We start from the raw sequence: 15,822 nt of genomic DNA on the forward strand, positions 1-15,822 counted from the left end.
TGTGATTATGATGTAATAATACCATAGCATTTTCTCATCACATCATTGCATTTTATCCACAGTTAAGGTACTGAAACAACTCTTATAAGAAAATAAACTGCACAAATTGTCTAACTATTCTTTTCATAATAAACTTTATACAAATAATAAACATGTTATGTATCAATTATAATATACAACAAAATAAATAAGTAAAATGAAAGAACAGGAATGCAATGTCACAAATGTTTGACAGGTAGCAATTCATTAAATTTAAATAACAGATATGTTCATTGAGTTCCAAGGAAGACATACAAATTAAGAATGAATAGAAATTAAAACTATAGAGTCCCAGAATTTTTGGTTTAAATATTGGCTTCATAGAATTAAAAATTATTCAACTCCTGTGAACTTATGTATGGAAATAAGAAATCTTGTATAAATTTGATATTTATTATTGGAATTAAACCCTGCAGTAATATTTTGTGATCATTTTGTATAAAATTATATATACATGCAACAATTTTGTTTTATGAAACTGATTCAGACTGTGTATGCAGTACAGTCAAGTTTTGTATCTAAATCAAATGTTGGTGAAATGGCAAAACCATCACTATCAAGACAGTACTGTACATCCTCTGTCTGCCATGAAGTGGGATAGTTCCCATTTCCTAAACAAGTTATCACAGGAGTAAATCCAGCAGCTGCATAGTATTTTGTGTCGCGGGCACATCCTGTTAATGAGATAACACAGCATTTATTTATGTACCAATACAATGTATAATAAATATTTCAATTTGAAGATGGCTTGCAAAGTTCTCACTAGAAAAGGATAGGAAAAGAGCAATAAACATTATGCACACATTATTGACATCGCATATTAGTGATTTTCCATACTTAGCTACAGGTACTAAAGTGGAGGGGCAATAATGTTAAATTCATATAGAGGAAGTTGTAAAGGGACACCCTCTCCTAGCATTACTTTTCCTCACCAGATGAAGGCGATACCAGAAATATTTTCTACGTTTTAAAGAGGTTAATATTATCTCAGCTTTTTAACTAAAGGAATTTCATAAGATTTTGTACATTATGTGGTATATTTCAGGCTACAATCCATAAAAAGAAATTACTTTGGTTTTGTTATTGCAGTTGATATGTACTTGCTCTGTATGTTAAAATTACTTTTTTTTTTAAATATTGGAATTTATTAAATACGTGGCACACTTAAAATATCTATTATTAATTGTGTGATCTGACAATATTTATTATATTTACTTCTGGATTAATTTATAAAATATATAAAATAATGATATAAATTGGTGGAGATTAATTTATCAAGAAAATTTGTAATCTCCTTGGGATATTGTTAGTACTGCAGAACGGATTATTAGTGGGCATGCCTCTGATGTGATCAGATGTGTTTTTATATTTCTGGCAATAACAATGTAGTTTTCAGTTTTGAAGTGGAAATTGTAAAGACAGTGTGATATAGAAAAATGTGAGAGAATAAAATTAATTATTGAAACAATTCTTCAGAAGTTATTACATCAATTGGAACCATGAAAACCTTTGATATAAAAAATTTCAGCTTCAAGAATCGACCCCTGGGCGTGAAGAACTGGCACCAACTATGAGAAAAGAAGATAAGTAAACAAGTATATTGTCTATCTTACTCCTCTCGAAGCTTCTAAAAGACTTTACTGTGAAGTCAGTGACAATCAACAAATGAGAGAGGGGTACATTACAAAGCCTCAAAAATTAAAAAAAATGTCTATATTAATAAACAAGATTTGCCAAATTATATTAACAATTATTTCATAAAGCAACAACTTCATTAAGCTTAAAATTTACAAATGAAGAAAAAGCTGAATACCAAAAACAGCATGTAGGATGAGGGTATGAAGTGTTGAAAGTGATACAAAGCTTGAAACCCAAAATGTTGGCTGGCATAGATGAGGCGCCTGTGTCAATCATAACAAGGACAGCACCACAAATCGCAAAGCCCTTTGCACACATAGCCAATTTATTATTCAGTGAAGAAGCTTTTCCAGAAAGGCTGAAAATTTAAAAAATGAAGCCATTATTTAAAAACAGCGCAAGTATAAGGTAAAAAACTATTGCCCAATATCTCTCCTCCCAGCATTTTCAAAAATATTAGAAAAACTGATGAAGCACCGAATCAACAAATATCTAAATGACCATAATTTACTAAACATAAATCAGCATGGCTTCCAAGCACGTAAAAATACCGAAACAGCAGTAATGTGCTACACTGAACAAATAATCAAAAATCTAGAAAAAGAATATAGTGTAGTAGGAGCAAAGTTAGACCTCTCCAAAGCTTTTGACACTGAGAACCTGGACATTCTTTTAGAAAAATTGGAAGCGTTGGGTATATATGGGATAGGAAAAAAATGGTTTGGATCATACCTAAAAAACAGAACACAGGTTGTAGGACAGACATCAACTTACTCCAATCACAAAATAAATTCAGTATCAGAGGCAAAAAATATAGAAGTAGGAGTACCGCAAGGCAGTATCCTAGGGCCCATATTGTTTCTTGTTTATATAAATGATTTTCACACCTCAGATGATGCAGCCAAAGCAATAATATTTTCAGATGATACTAGTGTGATAATAAGTGCACGAAAGCAATTGCTACTAACAACTGCTGATAAAGTACTAAATTACATCCACTCTTGGTTCAATGCAAACAGGTTGACATTGAATGTAAATAAAACAAATTATATGCAGTTTGGGAAAAGATGTCAAAATGTAAATCTCGATCTGGTGTGGGGTGACAAAGCCTTAGACAGAGTGACATCCACAAAATTGTTGGGAATTCATGTCGATGAAAACTTAAATTTTAATGACCACATAATAAAACTTGCACAGAAACTTAATTCATCCCATTTTGCCCTCAGAATTATTGCAATTGTTTGTACCTCAGAGGGTGCCAGAATGGCATATTTTGGCTATTTTCAATCTCTTGCCACATACGGAATAATATTTTGGGGTTCCACAACAGGGCGCCTAAAACAAATTTTTTTGTTGCAGAAGAGGGCCATCCAAATAATAACTCACAGTCATCCACAGACACACTGCAAACCCATATTCAAAAAGCTTAGAATACTTACTATACCATCATTATACATATACAAATGTGTATTGTATGTCAGGACCCACACTGCAGATTTTCAGACAAATGCCGACTTTCATCATTACAATACCCATAATAGTGCAGCACTACATACTCAGCGAACAAAAAGAACGAATACACAATGGCATGTGAGCCATATCGGTGCAAAACTGTACAATGTACTGCCAGTCAACATCAGGCAGTTAGAAACGGATAAAAAATTTAAAACAGAATTTAAAAAATTTCTAGTAGAACGATGTTTTTATTCTGTAAATGACTAAGTAGGTCAATAATTTTTTCTGACGATATTTATAAAGGCAAAATGGAAATACTCTATCTGTACATAATCATTCATTACCTAATCATTCATTACATTTACATACTTAAAGGACAGCTGTTGTGTGATATAAACATATACTTAAGCAGTGTTGTGTATATAAGGACTTGCCATTTAGGGAGGACAAAACTAAAGCCTTATGAAAAACAGACTATGCATTTAAAATAACAATCAGAGATGTATATAGGCTATATTAATTTCATTGCATTATTATTAACTTCAATGTATTATTTTGTTTTGTACTTTTTTACTTATATATTGTTTGTGTCCCATTTCTTTGAAATATCTTACATGTACCCTTGACAACATCCATACAATATTTATTGTCAACGAATGGATAAATAAAATAAATAAATAAATAATAAAATAAAATATAACAGATTGTTAAAGAAGTCAAACAAATTTTTATATGAAAAAAGATTTTTGGAAGAGAAAAGTATAATTAATAAATTAAAGTTCCAGTAATCTACTAAGTACCATAAACTAGGTCTACAACTTTGCTTCTTCCATTTTTTCCTAAAGTTTGGGGCTTTATTGTGAGAAACTTACACAAAAATTATGATTAATAGTATTGCCCATCGCAGGCCACTACATTCTCCCATCTTTTGGATAGCATATGAATCCTGTGGTGAAGAGCTATGTGTCTTTTGTGGGCATCCATGAATCGATTCAATTTTTCACTTGTTCATATGATCGGAAGTGCTGGTCAGCCAGACTGTATGCCACTGATTGAAAAAGGTGGTAGTCAGAGAGAGCAATGTATGAGGAATATGGCAGAAGGGATAGGACTTCTCATTTTAACTTTTCCATGTATATTCTGACGGGTTTTGCAACATGGTGTCGAGCACTGACCTGATGCAAAACTACCTATACCTGTTTATCACTGTACTGCAGCCGTTTGTGTTTCAGTGCTGGGCTCAAACACATCAATCACTTTTGATAATGACATCCTGAGACTGTCTTCATCTGTTTCAGTAGCTACAAAAATGTTCTGTCTTCCACTGCCATGCTGGTCTTCAACATCAAAATCACCATTCTTAAGGCATTGAAAACATTCTCTGCACGTTCTTCCACCAATAGTTCCCTCACCATTGGTCTTACCCAGCATTTTAAGAGCCACAGCTGCAGATTTCTTCATGTTAAAGCAGGAAAATAAAACTTCCTACAAATGGCGAGAAATGGGTATGTAAATTGACGTACTTAATCGAGAATAACCTTATGATGCAATCAAAAATTGACTAGTATTTTTATGGTCTCATGTTTGCAGATGCCTAAGCTTATTGTATTACACCTATGACCAACCACCCGAACCCGACTTGCTGCTACTGCCATCTATTGCAAAACGGCGGAAGCAAAGTTGTAGACCTAATACTTGGAAAAATTTTAATGTTACTAATAAAATAAATAATGCATTTATTTATGAACATACAAATAAGATATAAGTTATTGGACTGGCATACAACTGTATAAGTTCTGTAGAATCAAATTAACTTTCTAATTTAACATTATTTTTTTAAATTATGTTCCAAAAAATAATTTTTTTGTAAATGAAGGACAGCCTATAATGAATGACATTACATATAGACACATAAAGACAGCTTTTAAAGCTCAAAATAATGAATTACAAAATTCTGAAGAGTACGAATAATAAACATCTGAGTCTACTCATGCACTGGACTTCAACTAAAATAACCTGATGCTTGAAGTCATTTTTTAGTTTCTGTGGAATGTAAGACAGCACTGATTCTGAGTATCAGGGCTCTGACAGTTTTTTGGAAGATTTGTGGAGGTATGTGGCATTAGACATCTATGCACAGGTCATGTAATTTACAAAATTAATGAGACGCTGGTTTGCGTTACACAGTGATGGTGCCTGATAGTGACCCAGATTGGTTCCATAGGGTATACATCAGATGAATTTTTCACAAAGACACCAAAGTGAGTTCACTATAATGCTCCTCAAACCACTGTAGCATGGTTCTGGCTCCAGGATATGGAGAATTATACTGCTGGAAGATGGCATTGCTATTGGAAAAATACATCAAGCATGAAGGGATGCAGGCATGTCTTTGATTACTACCACAGGTTCCATGCAAGTGCAGAACATCTCCCATAGAATAATACTGTTCCCACCAGCCTGCACCCATGATGCGCTGCATGTTTTGAGCCACAATTCACCTCAACAATGGTCTTTGTGGAGATGACCATCAAACTAATGCAGCAAAAATGTGATTCAACCGAAGAGCAGATATTTTCCATTGATCAACTATCCTGTACCCATTGCAGTCATAATTAATTATGTCATTGGGTTGACTTGTGAACATGTAGGGGTGGTCTGCTGCAGCACTCCATGTTCAACTATGTACCGTTAACGGTGTGCTCCAAAACACTTGTGCATGCACCAGCAGTATGCTGTTTTGGGAGAGATGCTACAGATCATCATCTATCCTACTTGATAGAGCAGAGAAGCCTCCGAGTCCCCTGTTCTGTGGAGAGTCTTGGACGTTAAACCATTTAGTGCCTAGTGCTGGTTTCACTATAGTTCAGTCTCTTCCCGTTGTTTCTCATGACAGTAGCATATGAGCATTTTCACCAGCTTCACTATTTTCAAAATACTCGTTCCCAGGCTCTGCATAATAATAATCTGCCCTTTGTCAAAGTCACTTATTTCAATGGATTTTCCCATTTGCAGCATATACCTTCACTAGGGAGACCCCTAGCCATGTGTACTCCACTTAAATACTTTTGTTACTGTGTCAAATGCTCAAATACCACCGGGCGGCATCCAGCATCGCAGTGGGTAGTGGTCATAAGGTTGATTGATCAGTGTACATGATAATTAATCTTGCAACTCCTAAAACAATGTAAATTAGCCATGTTTGCACTTAGAATCATTGCAAATCTTTGGGAGAGACAAATCAGTAAGTTAATATACACTCCTGGAAATGGAAAAAAGAACACATTGACACTGGTGTGTCAGACCCACCATACTTGCTCCGGACACTGCGAGAGGGCTGTACAAGCAATGATCACATGCACGGCACAGCGGACACACCAGGAACCACGGTGTTGGCCGTCGAATGGCGCTAGCTGCGCAGCATTTGTGCACTGCCGCTCTCAGTGTCAGCCAGTTTGCCGTGGCATACGGAGCTCCATCGTAGTCTTTAACACTGGTAGCATGCCGCAACAGCGTGGACATGAACCGTATGTGCAGTTGACGGACTTTGAGCGAGGGTGTATAGTGGGCATGCGGGAGGCTGGGTGGACGTACGGCCGAATTGCTCAACACGTCGGGTGTGAGGTCTCCACAGTACATCAATGTTGTCACCAGTGGTTGGCGGAAGGTGCACGTGCCCGTCGACCTGGGACCGGACCGCAGAGATGCATGGATGCACGCCAAGACTGTAGGATCCTACGCAGTGCCGTAGGGGACTGCACCACCACTTCCCAGCAAATTAGGGACACTGTTGCTCCTGGGGTATCGGCGAATACCATTCGCAACCATCTCCATGAAGCTGGGCTACGGTCCCGCACACTGTTAGGCCGTCTTCCGCACACGCCCCAACATCGTGCAGCCCACCTCCAGTGGTGTCGCGACAGGCATGAATGGAGGGACGAATGGAGACGTGTCATCTTCAGCGATGAGAGTCGCTTCTGCCTTGGTGCCAATGATGGTCGTATGCGTGTTTGGCGCCGTGCAGGTGAACGCCACAATCAGGACTGCATACGACCGAGGCACACACGGCCAACACCTGGCATCATGGTGTGGGGAGCGATTCCTACACTGGCCGTACACCTCTGGTGATCGTTGAGGGGACACTGAATAGTGCACGGTACATCCAAACCGTCATTGAACCCATCGTTCTACCATTCCTAGACCGGCAAGGGAACTTGCTGTTCCAACAGGACAATGCACGTCCGCATGTATCCCGTGCCACCCAACGTGCTCTAGAAGGTGTAAGTCAACTACCCTGGCCAACAAGATCTCCGCATCTGTTCCCAATTGAGCATGTTTGGGACTGGATGAAGCGTCGTCTCACGCGGTCTGCACGTCCAGCACGAACGCTGGTCCAACTGAGGCACCAGGTGGAAATGGCATGGCAAGCCGTTCCACAGGACTACATCCAGCATCTCTATGATCATCTCCATGGGAGAATAGCAGCCTGCATTGCTGCGAAAGGTGGATATACACTGTACTAGTGCCGACATTGTACATGCTCTGTTGCCTGTGTCTATGTGCCTGTGGTTCTGTCAGTGTGATCATGTGATATATCTGACCCCAGGAATGTGTCAATAAAGTTTCCCCTTCCTGGGACAATGAATTCACAGTGTTCTTATTTCAATTTCCAGGAGTGTATTTTGTATATTTACATTCAATATGAAATAATCTACATCAGCATATACATCTGCATACATACTCTGCAAGCCAGCATATGAGAAGTGGCAGAGGATATCCTGTACCACAATTAAACGACTGTCTGTATGCTCCATGTGAGCCCTAATTTCTTGTATCTTCTCTTCGTGTCCCTTACGCAAAATGTATGTTGGTGGCAGTAGAATCGTTCTTCAGTCAGCGTCAAATGCAGGTTCTCTAAATTTTCTCAATAGTGTTCCTTGAAAAGAATGTTGCTTTCACTCCAGGGATTCCCATTTGAGTTCCTGAAGCATCTCCATAACACCTGAATGTTGTTTGAACCTACCAATAACAAATATAGCTGCCCACCTCTGAACTGCTTTGATGTTGTCCTTTAAACCAACCTGGTGTGGATCCCAAAAACTTGAGCAATACTCAAGAACAGGTCACAGTTGCATCCTATTTGTGGCTGCTTTATAGATGAGCCATGCTTTCCCAAAATTCTCCCAATAAACTGAAATCAGCCATTCACCTTTCCTACCACAATCCTCACATGTTTGTTCCATTTCATACTGCTTTGTACTGCTACACCCAGGCATTTATATCACATGATTGTGTCAAGCAGGACACTAATAATGTTGTATCTGAAAATTAAGGGTTTGTTTTTCCTGCTCATTTGCATTAGCTTATGTTTGGAGATAAATGCCATTTTCACACCAACTAGAAATTTTGTCTAAGTCATCTTGTATCCTCCTACGGTCATTCCACTTAGACACCATCCTGTACAGCATCAGCAGCAAACAACCACAGATTGCTGCCCACCCTGCATGCCAGATTGTTCATATATATAGAAAATTATAGCAGTCCTATCACATCCTCTGGGGCACTCCTGACAGTACCCTTTTTTTTTTTATGAACACTCACTGTCAAGGACAACATACTTGGTTCTATTACTCAAGAAGTCTTTGAGACACTCACATATCTGGGAACCTATTCCATGTGTTCATATCTTTGTTAACAGTCTGCAGTGTGGCACCATGTCAGATGCTTTCTGGAAATCTAGAAACATAGAATATCCTTGTTTCCCTCACAGTATGTCACGTGAAATAAGGGCAAACAGAGTTTCACACAGGTGATGCTTTCTAAAATCTTGCTGATTCGTGGACATGAGCTTCGCAGTCACAATGAAATTTATTATATTCGAGCAGAGAATATGTTCAAAGATTCTACAGCAAACTTCTTTTAGGGATATTGGTCTGTAGTTTTGTGGGTCCATTCTTTTACAATTCTTTTATACAGGAGTCAGTCAAATGACTTTTTCCAGTCATTTGGGACTTTTTACTGGGTGAGAGATTTGCAACAGGTTCAAGCTAAGTAAGGAACCTATAGGATAGAGCTCTCTTTGTAAAACTGAATTGGAATTCCATCCAGACCTGGTGACTTACTTTTTCTCAACTCTTTCAGCTGTTTCTTTATGCCAGGGATGCTTGGGTTGTCCATACAGGAATCTGTCTGATGGCCAAATTATGGAATATTTGTACAGTTCTCCTATGTGAATAATTTCTTGAATGCAAAATTTGAAACTTCAGTTTTCGGTTTGCTATCTTTAGCTGCCACACCAGACTTGTCAATGAGTGACTGGAGAGCAGCATAGCAATTTTACATAGAATCAGAATTTTCTCTGGTTATCAGCCAGATCTTTTGCTAAAGTATGACAGTGATAGATGTTGTATGCTACATGCATAGAGATTTTAACAGATGCCTGAATCTCTACTACCCATTGTCTCTCATCATTTGCACATTCTCTTTTGAGCTGAAAGGGCAACAGCTTTTGCTTCCTCAATATTTTCTGAATTTCATCGTTGAACCATGTTGGGTCTTTTCTGTCCTTAGTCCAGTTATGAGGCACATAGTTCTCCAGACCACAATTTAGAATCTGTTTGAACTTTACTCATAATTCCTCTACCACCATATTATTGGAAATAAATGATGTCAGTTCACTGTCTAAGTGAGGTGCTAAATACTGCTTATATGCTCTTTCTAGCAGAAATACACTCCTGGCCTTTATTAACTTTCTTAATCATAGTTGCTATAAGTACAGTGTGATCACTAAACCTCATCTCTATATTGATAAAGGTATGAGATAACTCATCTTTAAGAAAGAAAGTCTTCATTACTCAAAAATGTGCTCTAAAGAATAATATGTGGCCCTCACCTGTAGTCATTTTGTAGACCTCTGTCTAAGAAGTGAAGCATTTTCACTACTTCTTCATAGTTTATTCATTGACTCATGAAATTTTTTATCCACTGCAGTTCAGAAGGGGCAGTGATGTATGTAAGAACAATACCAGAGGAAAAAAATGACATTTATTGCTCCATATTGCAGTTGACTTTAACCCAGAAAGAGGAGCACAGCACAATGGAGTCACTTACTTAATGGCATAAAATGTCTGACTGGCACCAAAGTAAAGTGTGAAAACAAACCGAAAAAGTTTCTCTTTGAAAACTCCTATTCTGTGTAAGAATTTCTATAACCCTAATGTGTAACAGGTGGCTGGCAGGAATTTCTCAGCAGGACCATTGGTTAGCTGTAGAATACTGTTATGTTGCAAACAAATTCTAGGCATTGAAACTAAAAGGAAATATCTAATATGTGTAAAAGAACTTAAAACATGTATTTTGATTGTGGTGCATGATTTATTTGTATGTGCAGCCCTAAATTCTTATTTGTGAGCTGCAGTAGCTGTATCATTCCATCAGTGAGGATTACAGCACATTTTGATTAGTAATTCTGTCCTACACTTCATTATATCAGATATAATGAAACAACTTTAGTTTACGTCTATAAACATTGAGATAATGTAAAATTGTGATATGCTACAGTCTAATGAATTTACACCTACATCCACATGATTACTCTGAAATTTACACTTAAGAACACCATGCACTTTTGAATGACAAAAAACTAGATTTTTTAATAATTTCATTTAGTTCTATGGCCCTTTCTGATTACATTTACATACACTGTATTAGGTTTAGAATGAAAAATTACAGCCATATAGTAAATTTTAGATTTATAGTCCTGTACACTGCCCTACCCTTATATTTCAGTTATAGAAATCCATTAAGATTTTGCAAAGAAATGCAAATTTTTGCTTCCAGTGATTCTGTTTGGAATGTATTGAATGCGTTGCTAACATTGCTGGTTTTCAGCATCTGTAAATGGTTCATCTTTGTGTCTGCGTATTTTGACTTTCGAGAAATGTTCTGTTTACATCACATCTGTTGCATAAGTGCTACAGATTTTGCTGGATGCAGATATTCATTACTGTGCAATAAATACAAACAATAATATACATCAAGAACTTTGATATAACAAAAGTCAGGGGTAACCAATTTACAAAAAAGGTAGTCCATACTATTGGTAGGAATCTATGTATCACCTCTTTAGGGAAGAAATTCTAATATGCCTCACCTCCTAATGGTTCAAATATTTCTGTTAGCAGTAATGCTATTTGTAGTGGGTGCTAAACCCTTTCTACTACTTTGTTGCTCATTTGCATCCAGAAAATCAACAGAATTAGTTATTTACATTTCATCAGTTCCATTATCAAAGAAAATGCTTCAATAAGTGATCAGGAAATAATATCACAATATCCCCACAATTTTACACATAAATGATGAGTTAAGTGAAAAATTCTATTGCTGGGCAGATATAATTTCTTCAAGCAGTTATATATTCACTTATGTAAAATGCATTTTCTCCCTACTAATGTCATAGCACAAAAAGAATTTAATGGTTATTTCTCTGATCAATGTGAACGTAAATATAATTAATATACATTCATCAAACAAGCAAGATGTGCTACAAGGAATGCAAATTGGAGCTTGAAGGTGAAGACTATGCTTCAGAAATGTTCTGAGGCACATTTTAATATTTCTCAAATCTTCATGCGAAGTATCCTGTAAGATGCATTTTCCAGAATTTATGTATACATGTCTCCCTAAAAACATAAAGAATTGCACTAATTTTCTTTCTGTAACTTGCATCTCTCTACATCTGTCCAGTAGACCAAAACTTTAGGCAGTTTCAAGTACATTATAGAGAAATAAAACTATAGCTAGGAAAAATATTCTAGAAAGTAAGATACAAGAGATAATAATATATTAATACATAAAAGGTGCTGAATTAAATTGATCTAGTATCTCAGCTATTGTATCATACAAATCTGGTAAAAATTTTGTTTCCTTCTCATGTGTGGTATGATAACAGAAGTCCAAAAGATGTTTTTTATCTATGTGGGCACAAATTCCCTTCAAAACAACAGCAAAGAAGACATTATAAACCACACAAGGAACCTTATCCAAACAGCCAGAAGCCTCTACACGAATTCGAGAATAATAATCAATGGTACTGGGTACAGGGGATCAGTTAGTGACAGCTATGTGCAAAGAATAACTGGCAATATTAAAGAACTGTGCAATAATCTAGGAAGTTGTTTTCATTGATTCCAACAAATTTCTAAGTGCAAAGTGTTTTGTCAAAGATGGTCTACATCTGAATAGGATGGGCTCAAAAATATTCAGTAAGATGTTCATAGATACTTGCCAGGTCATAAAAAAATAAAGTGATAAGTAGTGATGGGAGTGTAAAAACTTGTGTAACATTATGAAAGGCAAAATCAAACCATTATCTGGCAAGAAATGTGCTAAAGCCTATAAGTAATAGTCAAAGTAGATATGTTTTCCACTGGAATATAAATGGTTTAAACAGTCATGTTTCAAACAATAAAAGCTCCAAAATAGACAAACTGGAAATCATTCTGTCAGAATATGCAAACATTACAGTTGTTTCTTCAACTGAGCACTGGTTTACTGAGGACACTGAGAGCTATTGTGCAGAAATAGTGGACTCACTAGCAAATTTAAAAACGATCTCAGTGTACAGAATCCTAGGGACATCAACAACAGAACTATTCTTATCTAAGCTTGAAATTATGGTAGAAGACCTTTGTAGAGAAAAAAAGAAAAACAATCTAATAACTGCTGATTTTAATATTGATATCACATGTGGTAGTAGCTACACTTCAAGATTCACTGGCTTAGTACAGAAATATGGTTTCAAATTAAATTTCTTTGAATCTACCAGAGACAATGGTCAGTGAGCAACTTGTATTGACAATGTTATAACTAGTTACGTGAATGAAGATGTGTATAAATTTTGTCTAGATCTAGGTGTTTCAGATCATTGTGCATTGTTCATTGAGCTGCCACAGACAGACAAGAATATCAGCTCCCCGTCAGTTCTCTTCACAGATGATACTTCTGTATCAGCTGAAAATCAGGATTCAGAAAAAATTCCCAAATTCGTGAACAGTATCCTCAGTTTCTTAGAAATTTGGATTCAGTTAAATGGGTTGAATCCAAACATGTCTAAGACTCACAGGATGCAATTCAAAAACCAAACAGTCAAAATGTGAGGAGATTAAGATTGCTCACAACTAAAATGTAGAAGAACTTGACTCAGTTCTTATATTTAAAGGTAGATAAAAATTTGAGCTGGCAGGCACACATTGAATACCTAGCGAACAAAATGAGCAATACAAATATTGTCAACTGCAACTGATATGGGCACACAAAAAGTAGCATTTACAAGGTACTTTGAATCATTTGTTAGGTATGGCATTGTTTTTTGGGTAACTAACTAAACACAGTGTGAATACTAAAAATACAAAAAAAAAAAGATTCAGAATATGTGCACTGCAAATCATAAAGAACCATGTCATTTATTACTTAGAAAACTTAAAATATTAACTGTGCCATCCCTATATATAATTAGCAATAAATTAAAATGGAACAAGTTAATGCAGATGAATATAGGTCCACTTAAAAGAAAGCTATATGAGGCACTGACACAGAAATGTTATTACTCAGTGGATGAATTCATACAGGACAAACTGGAAATTTGAGCTGGATACAATGTGTTACATATTCCAAGAAGTGTCATTATAGTGTTATTATTTATTTTATTTCTATTATATATTAGCGTAAAAAACTGTATTATAAATTTTTGACATGCCTCCTGTACAAATGTACATCATGGGATGAATAAATCACACTTCCAATTTGGTAAAATGCTCTCTGAATTTGAAGAAGCATTATAAAAAGTCTTCTTCTTCAATTTTTTATTACTACTCTTTATAAACATCAATACATCCTAAATTGTTTGAAATACTTGCAAATTGTTTAGAACGTATTCTACATTAACTGTGATAAACTACAAAACTGTAAAACATTTACGAAAAAAATAGTGCATGAAAGAAACAGGTGCTGATTTTCACTTAATATGGAGCTGAAAAAGTACCCAATGTTTGGCAAAGAGCACATCGGACTACTTTCAGGCTATTTATCAATTGTTCCACTCTCCAAAGCATGTGGAGAAAAGTAAACACTAACTCTTTATGTGCAAACTCTGATTTCTCTCATTGTATAATGATGGTCATTTCTGTTCCCAGAGTGTGGTTAGTAATGGAAAATATAAATAATAATTACATTGCCCTTAATTTGTGTATTCACAGAAATGTATTATTCTGAATACATCAAACTACTGAAAGAAATAATACATTACATTGCAGCAGCATTAACATATTCTATAAATGTATGTCTCATAGAATGGTTTTTTCTGATTCTCTCAAACTATCCAAAGTGACTCCAGTCTTTAAAAAGGGTAGCAAATGTGATCCAGCAAACTACAGGTCAATTTCACTAGCCAAAGTCTTCGAATGCATAATGTATTAGCAGATGCATGAGTACCTGGAACTAAATGATATGTTAAGTGCATCACAGTTTGGTTGCAGAAAAGAAAAGTCAACTATACATGCCAGAGAACACTTAATGAGAGACATTTTAGCAGTATTCGAGGACCATGCTCACATACAGGTAACCTTATCTGATCTGAGCAAGGCCTCTGACTGTGTTGACCACTCTGTTTTGTTCTCTAAACTTGAGTTCTGCAGAGTATGTGACAAAAGTTTGAAACTCATCAAATCATACCTTAATAAAAGAAAGCAAGTCGTGAGTTCAGGAAGTCATCTGTCAAACACTCTTGAGTTTCAACATGGAGTGCCACGGGAATGTAAATTAGGACTACTGCTATTCTGTGTACATTCAAACAACTTACTGGGAAACAAAGATGTAAACACGTATATGTATGCAGATGATACAACTTCCCTATCTGTAAACCACGTACTCCATACCTTGTTAGTAGTATCAATTTGGCAAAAGGAAATAGAATATCATGATTTAATGCAAATGGTCTACTATTAAATGAGCAAAAACCTGAAATACTTGGTTCCGTCTGTCAAAGACTGTAAAAATAGAAAAACAAAATGTAAAATTTTTTGGTATCATACTTAAATAAACTAACATGGAACTCTCATGTTGGACACATAGTGGTTAGGCTGTCAAGAGTTATATATCTGCTGAAGAGACTGATGTGTTATGTGACAATTGACTATGTTAGGATAGCACACTTTGCTTTCTTTTCAATCTGTTTTAAGGTATGAGTTAATACTCTGGGGAAACAACAAAAAAAGGTAAGTGAGATCCTGGTGATCCAGAAGAGAGCAATCACAGTAATGGCAAAGGTAGATAATTGGACACATTGTTCATTAAATATAGAATATTAACAATTATTAATCAATATATTCTTGATGATGTTAGGTATATACTTCCTGAACTACCAAATTTAGGTGTAATGAATCAAAGGCATAACTACAATACAAGACTCTGCACTTTTCTGTTCTTGCCACAAAACAGATTAGCAAAAACTAACATTCTTGTTAAGAAACCTACTCTATTCATCAGAAGAATTTTTAGAAATGCCCAGTATCAACTTAAATATGTAAAAATGGGTTTTATAAAATTAACGGATTAAGTGAACTGACAATGTGTAATGCATGTAATAATGCTGAATGACTAGTAAAGAATCTGAATCTGACATTTGCAATATAA

General features: G+C 36.0%; 1 protein-coding gene across 1 annotated transcript in view; it reads right to left on the reverse strand.

The window, feature by feature from the left end:
* Positions 1-223: 223 nt before the first annotated feature.
* The window catches only part of LOC126298529 (uncharacterized), a 109,965-nt gene continuing 94,366 nt past the window's right edge, over positions 224-15,822 (reverse strand). Inside the window, exon 8 of the mRNA XM_049989889.1 lies at positions 224-713. Within this exon, the coding sequence (XP_049845846.1) occupies positions 523-713 (191 nt within the window). The 3' untranslated portion in view covers positions 224-522. The remainder of the gene's footprint in view (positions 714-15,822) is intronic.

The sequence above is a fragment of the Schistocerca gregaria genome, chromosome X (genome assembly GCF_023897955.1).
Source record: "Schistocerca gregaria isolate iqSchGreg1 chromosome X, iqSchGreg1.2, whole genome shotgun sequence".
Classification (NCBI taxonomy): Eukaryota; Metazoa; Arthropoda; class Insecta; order Orthoptera; family Acrididae; genus Schistocerca; species Schistocerca gregaria.